Source organism: Sciurus vulgaris (assembly GCF_902686455.1).
Source record: "Sciurus vulgaris genome assembly, chromosome: 8".
Lineage (NCBI taxonomy): Eukaryota > Metazoa > Chordata > Mammalia > Rodentia > Sciuridae > Sciurus > Sciurus vulgaris.
The window spans coordinates 84,634,886-84,647,113 of record NC_136468.1 but is presented as its reverse complement, the minus strand read 5'-3'; the positions used below and the strand labels follow the sequence as shown (position 1 = coordinate 84,647,113).

General features: G+C 38.4%; 1 protein-coding gene across 2 annotated transcripts in view; it reads right to left on the bottom strand.

Moving 5' to 3' along the window:
- KLHL7 (kelch like family member 7) overlaps window positions 1–5,776 on the bottom strand; it is a 57,546-nt gene extending 51,770 nt beyond the window's left edge. The window contains exon 1 of one of the 2 annotated variants that reach the window (XM_079150577.1): window positions 5,396–5,776. In XM_079150577.1, the coding sequence (XP_079006703.1) occupies window positions 5,396–5,518 (123 nt within the window). In that variant the 5' untranslated portion in view covers window positions 5,519–5,776. Of the gene's footprint in view, window positions 1–4,779; window positions 4,920–5,395 lie in introns of those variants that run through there. The other variant, XM_079150578.1, reaches the window with a different exon arrangement.
- Window positions 5,777–12,228: the final 6,452 nt, after the last annotated feature.

The window sequence follows — 12,228 nt, the reverse complement described above, 5'->3', positions numbered from 1 at the left end:
AACTTTCATTTATCAAATACTTGAGTACCTATGTGGTAGATGATGGGAATATGACACTGAACAAGACAACAGTCCTTGCTCTTAGCTTAGATCTAGTAGCAGAGACACTCATTAAACTAAAAAGCGACCACTATATTTTTAGAGAGATGATAAGTGCATGAAAGAAAGGAACAAAATGTTTTAAGAGTATATAAGAGGTGCTGACATATCTAGGCCAAGAAAAGAGTCATATAAGATATGATTGGTGAAGTAAGCTGAGATCAGACAAGACAGGGCTTCAAAGACCAGGTAAGGATAGTATTTATTATAAACTCATAATAATCTTCAAAAACACTGCCAGCTATCATACCACTTATAAACACTGCCTTCCTCAACTTCTAGTTTTACCTTCTTCTTTCTCCATTTTTGCAGATCATCTCCTACTATTTAGAGAAAACAGAAGTCTGTAGTCTCTTCCATTCTAATTCCAAACATACCTACCTACCAATCCTCTCCCCCTTCCCATTTCTTAGGTAAGGATGCTACCCCATCCCCCAAGATTAATCACATTTACTTGGATGTCCTCTCAGGAATTATCAACTACCCATTCTATTCCTAATATATTCAACTTCTACATCTTAAATGAATTTTACTACTAGTTTTTAAACAGATTTATATTCCTCTCACTTAAATAAATAAAACCAAGCAACCTTCATTTGAGTCCTTTGCTCCCTTCAGAACAAAATCTCAAAAGCTGTCTCAATTTCCTAATTTCCTCCTCATGTCAGCTCACACCAATCTGATTCCCATTTGTCTCTGCAACAAAAGAACTGTCACAATAGTCAACAAACCCCTCTTTGTTGTTACATCCTATAAGTTTTGGTTCTGCTCTTAGTGATCTCTCATTGGCTTCAAAATTTATAATCTTCCTTTTCAAATAATCTGATTTTCAAAACTCTTCTTTTTTCCCTACTCTTCTGTCCATTACTGTTTTTTATTTCCTATACAAGCTCATTCATCAGCCTTTATCATAGACTCTTGACTCCCATGGTTTCAATGAAGAAGTTATTTTCTACATGCAGATAATTCACAAATTTACACTTCTAACCCACCACCCTTCAGACCTGTCGACTCATTATAGATACTTCAAAATCCAAATGACAATCCAAATTGAACATATATCTAAAACACAAATTATAATCCTTTCCATCAATGCTTTACCTTTCCAGTACCTCCTCACTGAACAGCATCATTATCACCTATTTATGTACTCTGGAATCCTAAAGATTCAATACAATTCAACATTGTATTGAATGCCTCCTCATTCAAACAACCATCAGCGTCACAACAGCAATAAAGATAACTAATATTTATTGAGATACCTCTCATTTTCAGGTCCGATTCTGAGTTATCTTAAATTGGTTATCTAAATTAGTTGACAAAACCACATGATAGTGATCAACAAGTGATGTTTGAATATATCATTTTTTTCATTGATATTGCTGTTGCTGTCATCACCACCTATCATGTCTCAAAGCACTACCATGTCTCAACTCTTGTTTGATCTGCTAGCAACCATTCTGAGAGCTAATTCATTCACTAAAGAGCAGAAAGTCATCTTTTTTCAAAAGAAATTGATATCACCCACCCATTCCTACACACACACACACACACACACATTTAGAATAAGGCAGAACCTACTAATTTGACTTTTGAAGTTAAGCATGGGCAAGTCCTCAGCTTCTTTGTCAGTTTCATCTTATACAATCTTTCCCCTTATGTTCTGGGCTTCAGTCTGGTCTTTAATTGATCTATTATACTTTCCATTCTATAGAATGGTAGATCTCCAGCCTCCACAAATGCTGTTCCCTCTACCTGACAGGCTTCTCCTTCCTCCTAGCTAACACCTATTCTTATATCAGCTTTCAGTTATAACTTCCTTAGAAAAACTTTCCTGACAGTCAAATCATCCATCCATATCCCCTCATGGTACCATGTTTTCTTCTTAATGATATCAACCACTGGTGCAATTTTATATTTATTTGTGTGATTTCCTGACAAATGTACCATTCTTCTACTAGACTATAAACTGCATGAGGATTAGGACTCTCAAGTTTTGCTTACCATTGTAATGCTGGAATCTAGCAAAATGACCAATACACAGTGGGTTCTCAGTAGGTATTCATTTGAATAAATGAGTTAGAAAACCAACTGAAATAAGGCCATAAATAAATGGTGAATAAAGACAGCAAATGTACCCAACTTTTGGATTTAACAGAAGGACAAGAGTTAGAGAGGAATGTTAAGATTAGAATGTGTGGATAGATTTGTTGGTAAGCTCAAAAACTAGAGAAGTTAAAACATGCTTAATATTAATAGCATGAATCCAGCAGAGAAAGAAAATTAAAGATGCCCAACAAAAAAGGAATAACTAACAATATAATTTCTCTGAGAATGCGAGCATCAAGCCAAAGCCCAGGAAGAAGCACTGGCCTGAGACAGAAAAGGCAGTTTTTCCACTGCAGCAGAATGAGAAATGGGAAAGTATTAAAATAGGTTCATAGATTTGATGGTGGAAAGTTAGGTTAGATAAAAACAAATCTATGATGATAAAATAATGGGGGTGGGAAGGTGTTCCTGAAAAGGATATAATGGGGGTCCTCTGTGTACTGGACATGTTCTAGTCCTATTGGTGGTGGTGTGTTTGCTTTGTATTAATTCATTCAGCTTCATGTTTATGATTTGTGCCCTCTTACATGTATCCTATACTTTATTGGAAAGTTTACTTAAAATCAAAAGGTTAGAAATGACAACAAGGATACAGAAAAAGGCTCCATAAGAAGTTACGGCTGCAGAACCCTCTTTTATATCTGTGTACAGAATTGGCCACTATGCTACTTCTATACTTTGGATATGTGTTTGTCCCCACTAAGCTCATATTGAAACACAGGTATACTGGTGAATTAATTAGGCCCTTTAAGAACCAATTAGGTCATGGTGGCTCCACCCTCATGAAAGGATTAATGATCTCACAAGAGTGGCTTAGTTATTATGTCAGTGGATTGTTATAAAGCAAGCTTGATACCTTCCCTCGGTCTTGATTATTCTCTCACACACATGCTTTTCTTCCACACACTTGATTCCCTTCTGGTTTTCATGGTGTAGCTTATGGCCTTCATAAGAAGCTGAACAGGTGCTGGTCATTCTCTTGGATCTCCAGAAATGTGAACTAAATAAATCTATTTTCTTTATAAATTTCTCAGTCTCAGGTATTTTGTCATAGCATTAGAAAATAGATTAATACAGCTACAGAGAGATGAAATGATGTAAATCATGTTGTCTAAGATCACAAAACAAATTAATGTGGAGCAAGGGTTTTAACTGAGATATGTTCATTTCAGAGTATTCTCAAATTCTTGAAGGAATGATTCTGAGTATACACACAAGATTCTTGTCATCCAAGCATTCATTATCCTGATCTTCAATGCAATATGGTTAAAAGGGGGAGCAAAAGCAGTCATAACAAAAAATATTTACAAAAGAACAAGAATACTTATAAAATTGGACCTCACTCAAACATTTCTTCTCTAGTTCAGACCAGCTTCTGTTTCTGCCTGTTCTCATCAACTGCCCTTGTCAGTCATTCTTGGTGAAGTCTTTCCTGTTATGATGTCAAACAGAGCAATATAATATAAACACTGTAAATCAACTACAAAGTGAAACTGCACATCTTACAAAAGATGCAGGATTCCATGAAGTTGATAAAAGTGCTCTTTGAGAACTGACTGAATCACATTTGAAGCCAATGACAAAAGAAGATTCACCCAGGTCAAGAGTCCTTAACCACTGTAGGAGAGATCCTCAGTTTCTCACTAAGCATCCATTTCTCTCTTCCTACTCAGTAACAAAATCTTGATCTTTCAGTAATGGTAATTTGGTAACTGTTTCTATTTTACCAGTAAGTAAACAGATGTTACTACAGTCTAAAACTAGGTCTAAGAGAAGTATGTGAATCAATTTATAAATCCAAATCCAGTCTCAGACAATTCCCTCCTCCTCAAATAAACATCTGATGCTGCAACCCAGTTGCATCCCATCTATTTACGGAGTTAGGCAACGCTTTACAATGCTAGTCCAGGGATGAAAACATGTATGTCTGGGGGAATGAGAGGGTACCATATTGAGTCCTCAACAAGTTTGAGCCCTGATGAAGTGTGTTCAATTACCATTATAGGCAGGCACTAGTGAGATGTACAAGCTATTCGAAATCAATGATATTATAAATAAAAATTGTCATGTGAAAAGAGAAATTTGAAAGTTACATAAAATAATGAATTCAGTCATTCACAGATGGTTCAGTACAAAGATCAGTTAAGATTTAAAGACATTCCCATAGATAGCTACTGCACGGGCGCACTGTGCCAGGAACTGGTAAACAAAGACAAGATCCCTGTGCATAGTGTTTGCTTAATGAAACCAGGCGTTAATATTCTCATAAAAATTCTGAAATTCCTCTACTGTTGTCCATACTCCCAGAAGAACTACTAGATAAGTAGCTTTTGTAGTTTAAACTTACATCCTGCTTTGCCCTCCTTGAAAACCAGCACCAGTCAACAAATCCGAAACTGTCTCCTTACATGTCTATTTTCTACTAAGTAAACCTCAAAGAATCAGAAAGTATCAAAGCGACTTTTTAATGCTCATTGATATATTAGACGCTATGAATATCTTTAAAAATGAAAAATAAAACCTCTCTATCTACCCTTTCCAGCGTTAAAATCTGTTCTTTTCGTAACCCACCTTTCGCCGACGTGCTGCAGACTTTCATGAATGCACCACACATCAAAGACAGAACAAAGAGCTCCTCTTAATAACAGGGGCGTACAGTGTCCTTAGAAGATGGCATGGTATTTATCGATGACTGTTTCTGCTCTAAATTAACACGTACAGGAGGATTTGTCTTCAACTAGCTCCACCTGGGTAACACAGGAGGGGGATCCTTATTCAAGAGTAGCTTATTTCAGGCCAGCAACACTTATCCCTTTGGGGGCTTCAGAATGGGCCGTGCCAATGGGCTTCTTTACACCAGAACTCAGGATACCTTAAAACGGCTCGCCAATGTAAGGTTCCTCGCCTCACAAAGAGATAACTAGGGCAGAGCTGTTATACAACCAATACCCGACGCCGAATGCCTGCCCGAGTCCCCCAGGAGTCTGATTTGGAAGTCGCATCTAGGCGGAGAACGAGGCACTTTTGCTGGAGAACTGTTTAATGCGATCCTCCACTAACTGCAGATTCAAAGCGTGCGAAAAAAGGGCGGACAAGGACACCCGAAGAAGAGGGTCGTCATTCCCAGGGCCCGAGTTCCCGACCAGCTCCCCGCAGCAGCCGTCCGTCCCTCCCACAGAGGCGGTACCTGTTTCCGCATATTATTCATGACGCCCATGAAACCCGCCAACAGTTTAGCTTCCTCTCGAGCAGCAAGTTTCTTCTCCGTCTTCTTCTTACTGCTCTTCTCCACCCCGGAGGCTGCCATCATCCTTCGGCCCGCCGCTTCGCGCCCGGGGCTGGCCGGGCGGGGCGTGGGGTCGCACTCTCCCGGCTCTCTGGGGATTCTGCTGACCAAACACCGCGGTCAGTACAGCGGCCGCAGCGCGTAGCACCCAGCTCCGGAGCGGGTGGACTGCGGCGGTGGCTGGACCACTGCGGGAGGACAAGGCCGGCGACCGGCTGCAGAACTCTGAGGGAGGAGACGTTGCGAGCTGGGCTGCGTCCCCAGCAGAACCCTAGTCCAGCCCAGGAGCCTGCGTAATGCGCCCAAGGGGGCGGGGCCCTAGGAAGGGAGTGGGGGCGGGGCCCTGGGAAGGGAGTGGGGGCGTGGCCAGTTGCGTCACGGCTGTGCGCCGCTTTCAGCGACGTGCTGAGGCAGCGGGTGGTGCAGGTACGTTTATTGGGCCTGGCCTGACGCTGAATGGACGTTCCCTCAGAACTGGTCCATCGTCTCGTGTGCCTTTCTGGCTGCCAAAGCAGATTTCCCGGTTTAGATTACGTGATTATCTATTTTGGATGGCTGAACGGCAGAACACACTAAAATGTCTCCCCTAGGTGTAAGCTTCGTGGGACCAGGTTTGGCGTTTCTTCACTGCAGTATCAGCGTAGCAGCATATCGTGGGCGCTCACGAAATACTAAATGATTAATCAGTGGCACACACTGCAAGTTAAAGGCTTATTATACGAAGCACAATAGTTGTTTGCTTGAAATTCATAAAGTAAGAACACACGGTCCCATTGGTGTCTCCTTGGGAGGCAATGCCTGCTTACCAGGCTGGCTTACAATTTAAAACCTATCAAGTGTCAGCTCCAGAAATCGTCAGTTCAGCTTCCCCAAGTGTTCTATGGAATCGTAGAACTCATCCCTAGCACTCACAGACGTGCTTTTTCTAACTATTTACTCATTTCGGTGTACAGTAATGTATGGGATTATTTGCAATTGTATGCAATTTTTCATTCTGAACACTTTCTACATATCCTCTTAATTTCTGAATTTCTATTTAGGACTATATAGAGACATTTTATATGAAATAATTTACATTTTACTTTTCTCTTGATGAGGACAAGCAATACAGTGTAACTCAAAGCAGGCAAGAGGTTTAAAAACCTAAAATTTTACAAAAGAATAGGACACTTGTGTCTGTAAACGTTTATCTTTTTTTTTTAACCTAGAGCTCCTCAGATGTGATCCTGTTTTAACCGTTGAAAATTTGAAGATTTACAATGAGTCCTAGAAATAGGAGTCATTTGTTCTTAATGAAATTTTTAAGTGAGAAAAAAATAATTTACTTTATTAAGTGACCCAGGACACTGAAGAATAAAAGCCTTAGTTTTTTTAATTGAAAGGAAGGAGAAACCTGTCTTCTAATTCTAAGGCCTTGGAAACACTAAGGCTGCATGAAAGGCAGAAATGTAGGTAATATAATAGAGTGTTATTCTGTAGCAATGTAAAAAGAAACAAAGAACAGCACTCATTGTACTTGATGTTGGAACATTCACATATTGCAGAATATAAAGCATCAAAGTTCATAAGGGCCATAGGATTCAGAACTCAAAGAAACCATGGAGACAAAATAACACAAGAAGTTAAGCATGAAGCTTTGTCTAGATGCAAAATCAAACACCTCAACTTTCTAGCCATGCAATTTTGGGAAGACTGCTTAACTTCTCTTATTTCTCAGTCTCCTTATCTGTTAAAGATAGAACTTACTACATAAAACTGGCAAAAGTATTACAAAAATTCTTAGACTGGTGCCAGCACAAGGTGCTCAGTATTAATATACTGAGTTAATAATATTGGCTATTATTATTTAATCCAGAATCTCCCAAAATCTGTCCCTCAGAATACTCACAAATCAAACCTTGCTCCCCTCTACCTCTCCAGCATTGGTTCCCTGAGAATATACCTGCAGTAGAACAGATCCCTGGATGGCCTTGGAAACTCAGCTCTTCTCTCTCTTGCTTGTAGTACTCAGAAAAAGTATAGAATACAACATTCTGAGATAGGGAGGTAATGTCCAGAACCATCCAGATTGTGTCCTAGTTCCTCTCATAACAGGATATACTTTCAGTGATTCAGTGATGCCTAGGATATAAAACCCAAAGAGACATGTTCTTGGGGTTTCTAAACTACAGTGACACATGGGGCATGCTGAGATGAGACTCTCCGTTAGCTCTGGGTAGCTCCTCTGAGCCTTGGAGGACTGGATTGCTGTAGTTTCGAGGTTTCTGTTTATTTTATTTTTATTAAAAAATTTTTTTTTGCAGTGCTGGGAAACAAACTGAAAGCCTTACACATGCTAGACAAGTGCTTTGGTATTGAGCTACACCCCAAGCCTGGATTTATTTTTACTGCCTTGTCTGTGATGAAAAAATTTGCTTTTCTAGGTTTGTTTCATGAAATATCTATTTCATTGGATTTGTGTAAGTGGTAGAGAACCTTTGCATTAGCTTTGATAAATATGTAAAATGTTCTTCTTGTAGGAAGTCCCAAAATATATTTGTATATTAAATGTTTGGACAATATTTGTCGTACCTATTGCTTGAACCTATTCAAATTGATTGCAGTCTATTGCTTTTTGAACTGTGAACTCTGTGAAGTCAGTCTCCATTTCCCATGAATTATTCACTTGTGTATCCCCTCAGGATGGATCCCTAAAGCTGTACTCATATGGGGCTTTACCTTTACGAGTCTCAGCATAATAGATTAAGGTTGAATACCTCAACCAAAGAGAGCCAATTAATAACTGGGGAAAGAACATTGGGATCTTTTTGGACTCTAAACAGATGGATGTTGGTAAGCTGGCACATAGTAATTCTACTGGAGTAGGTATGGGGGCTCAGTCACCCATGTTTGCACAATGTGTGTAGATAAACTGGGAGAGGCAGTCTGCATAATGAAAATACAGCATTTGAAAACTATGCAGAATTCCTGGGAGCCATGTGCATGCTCAGGCTGTTTGCATGCCGAAGGAAAACCTGACAAAGCCTTAAACTCTCACCTGTGGTTGACTTTTGAGGCTCTGTAAAAGCAGCAAGTGACAGGCAGTTATAAACTGCTAGTTGGAGCAGTGAAGGTGCAATTCAGCACAAACATAGAGGTCCTTTGCAGAGTGGGAGAATTATTGACTTAGAACGTTTAAGAAAATCTATATGCAAACATTAACTGATGATCAGCAAGTTAACTGAGCAGACACATGGTAAAGAATCTAGACTGCACAAATAGTCTAGAAAATGTCCTAGACAAACAGTAACAATAACAGCAACAAATAGCTACAAAATCTTTGTGGAGAGGGATGAATTTGATTCCCAGAGTTGACATATTGAAGTGGTTATTCGTTAGTCTTCAACAAATGAATTATTACACACAAAAAAATAGAAAAATGTAATACCAAAACAGAAAAAAAAAAAAAGTCAATAGAAACCATCTCCCACAACTCAATAGGAAGAAAACAAACCAACCATTTGGTGGGTGGGGGGCAAAGTTCTAAGCAGACACTTCTCCAAAGAATATATTATATAATATAATATAAATAAGACTATGAAAAGATGCTTAACATCATTGGTCATCAGGGAATTACAAATTAAAGTCATGAAAGATATCATTTCACACCTAAAAGGAAGAACTTATCAGATGATGGCAAGGATATAGGAGAACTGGAGCTTTCACACACTGCCAGTAAAATGTACAACTGTTTTGGAAAACAGTTTAGCAGTTTCTTAAAGTTGAATATCTGCCTGCTATATAAATCAGCCATTCCACTTCTATGTATTTACCCCGAAGAAATGAAAGCATATGTCCTATCAAAGACTTATACAAAAATGGTCAAACATTTATTTACAATGACCTAAAACTAAAAACAACCCAATGTCCATCAACAGGTGAAGGGATTAAAAAAATGATAATAGGCTGGGGAGATAGCTCAGTTGGTAAAGTGCTTGCCTTACAAGCACAGGGCCCTGGGTTCGATCCCCAGCACTGCAAAAAAAAAAACAAAAAAACAAACAAACAAAAAAAAAAAAACAATGAATCACTGGTTGAGCTTCCTTAATCTGAAAATTCAAAATCCAAATTGCTCCAAAATCCAAAACTTTTTGAGCACTTGACATGATACTGAAAGTTCTAGACCATAAAACTTTGTTTCATGCATATTATTTAAAATATTGTATAAAATTACTTTCAACCTGTATGTATAATGTATCTATGAAACATAAAAGAATTTCATGTTTAGACTTGGATCTCATGCCTAAGGTATCTTATTATGTATATGAAAATATTCCAAAATTCAAAAAAAATCCAAATCCAAAATACTTCTGGTCCCAAGCATGTCAGATAAGGGATACTTAACTTGAACTGTGCAGTAATGAATCATTGATAGTTACAAAAATTGAAGATCAAAATCATTTTTGCAAGAATATAGAAAAAATAGTACATATGATATCATTCCATTTATGTAAATTTTCTAGACATTGCAAACTAATTTATAGTGACAGAAAGCAAATCAGTGATTTCTTGGAACATGGGTTGGGGACAAGGAGGGGCAAAGGGTGAAAAATTAAAAATGGGCATGAGAAAACATTTTAGATGATGGATATTTCGTTATCTTGATTGTGGTGATAGTTTCATGGGTGCAAAAATGAGCAAATTGCTTATTTCAAATATGTCCATTATATTTCACATATGTCCATTATACTTCAATTAGATTAAAAACAAACTATGAGGTCATGGAGAATTTGGATATATGAAACATAAAACTTCATTATTTGAACTATGTTAATGTTTTTAAAAAATACCTGAAGATTTAATGGATGTAAGCTAGTAATAAGTTTGGAAACTCTGTGTTTACCTTTATAAAAAGAGCTTTATATGTAAATTATGACAGCGGATCCCTGTTTTTTTTTTTTTTTTAAATCTTTATCGGTACGACAGGCAAAATGATTTTCCAGCATTATTTAAAAATTCTTAATGAGATTGAGCATCTTTTCATATGTTTATTGGCCATGTATGATTTTTTTAATTTTGTAAGTTGCCAGTTTGTTCATTTTTCTTTTCGATTTTTTTCTTATTGATTTGTAAAAATTTTTTGTTGAGTTGTGTTTTGGATATATTGAATTTGAGAAGATGTACATGTAAAAATGTCTAAGAAGTCATTGAAGATGCAGGATACGTTTTCCAAGGGAGAGAGGGGGAATGAGTAAAAGCAGATTACCAAATCAGAGTTCAAGTAGGAAAAGGATTCAGGAAAGCAAAGAAGTACTCATAGTGACCTGGAAAAATATGTCCTCATGTGACCCTAACTAAACACACTTCTTTTTACTATCCAGTCTTTTTTGGAGTTTTCCTCCCCAAGTATGTCCAAGAAACCCCAAAGGTGCTGATTCATGTCCAAGTATTGTCCTTCTTCAAGCTGTGGGTTTTTTTGTTTGTTTGTTTGTTTGTTTTTTTCCCAGCAAACTCAAACTCAGTGTGCCCACTTGAAGCTTTAGGATTCCACAGAGTGTTTTTGCTGGAACCCAGAATGTGCTGCTGATGTAGCACTGACAAGAGATTCTTGGTGCACTGCGTTCTGAAACCGGAGCACTCTCGATACTGCCCTGACCAGGCTGTGCTCCAGTTGCTCAGTGACTACTAGTGCTGTTGCTGCTGTTTCCACTGCTGAATCTGAACCTCAGGGTTGCTGTTAAATAGGGGAGGCCAAAAAGTTATGGCTCAAGATGGGCCACCTGCTCTAAATGTTTCCATCAGGGATATTGCAGATCCCAGCCCAGAGGATGGACATTCCTTACTTGTGCAGAGAAAATTTGTGCATTTGTAGTCAAATGGGGTTTATACCAAAAATAGGCTAGGCTCATCGCCTGCAAACTTTCATGATTCAAATAGATACTCCCCATGCCCTGATCCTGCCTTTGGGATGGCTGTGTTGAAGGCAGGTTCACGAATGGATTCAGATTTAAAGTTCATTGTTTCTAACTGGTCTTTTAGCCTGTCTTTTCCCATCTTTATGGTAAATTATCTCCCAGGGATCTTGTTGCTCTTTCCTGTTTCCTAATTTGGCATGCCACCCAAATCTATCAAGCAATTTTGATTAATTTGAACTTGAGATGAAAAGAGACAAGTTCTCACATTCCTCTCAGGAGTACCCCTACCAACACACCCTCATCCCCAGTAGTCTCTAAGTTTTCTACAACACTGGAAATATTTAGGTGTAGAAGATGACTGGTGCCATTAAACTACATTGCATCACAAAAGCCCCTTCTCCTACTCTCTTAACCAGGCAAAGGAAACTTGAAGAGTTGAATCCCCAGGAGTGGTGGATTTTCCATGACATTAATGAAGCTTAAGTGTTACTTGCGCCAATTCTTTCCAAGGGCCCTCACAATGTGTTCACATGATCATATATTTTCATAAAATTTGCAAAATAATGTATTTTTGTATTTGCTTTCTTAAAAATGGTATCTCCCCCAAATTATATAAACTTAGGCTTCACAAAACTTGAGTCCATCCCTGATTCCAGGCAAAAGTCATGAGAAGGTTTTTTGATATAGCAGTTAAGAGGCCAAGTGGCATAGTAGAATCAAGCTGGCCTCATTCCATCCCTGTTCCATTTCTTAGTATCTGTGTAATGCAAGGCATATTGCTTAAAGTCTCTGAACCTGAGGTTCCCAGCTAGAAAATGAAGATAATAATGCATGTCTTAT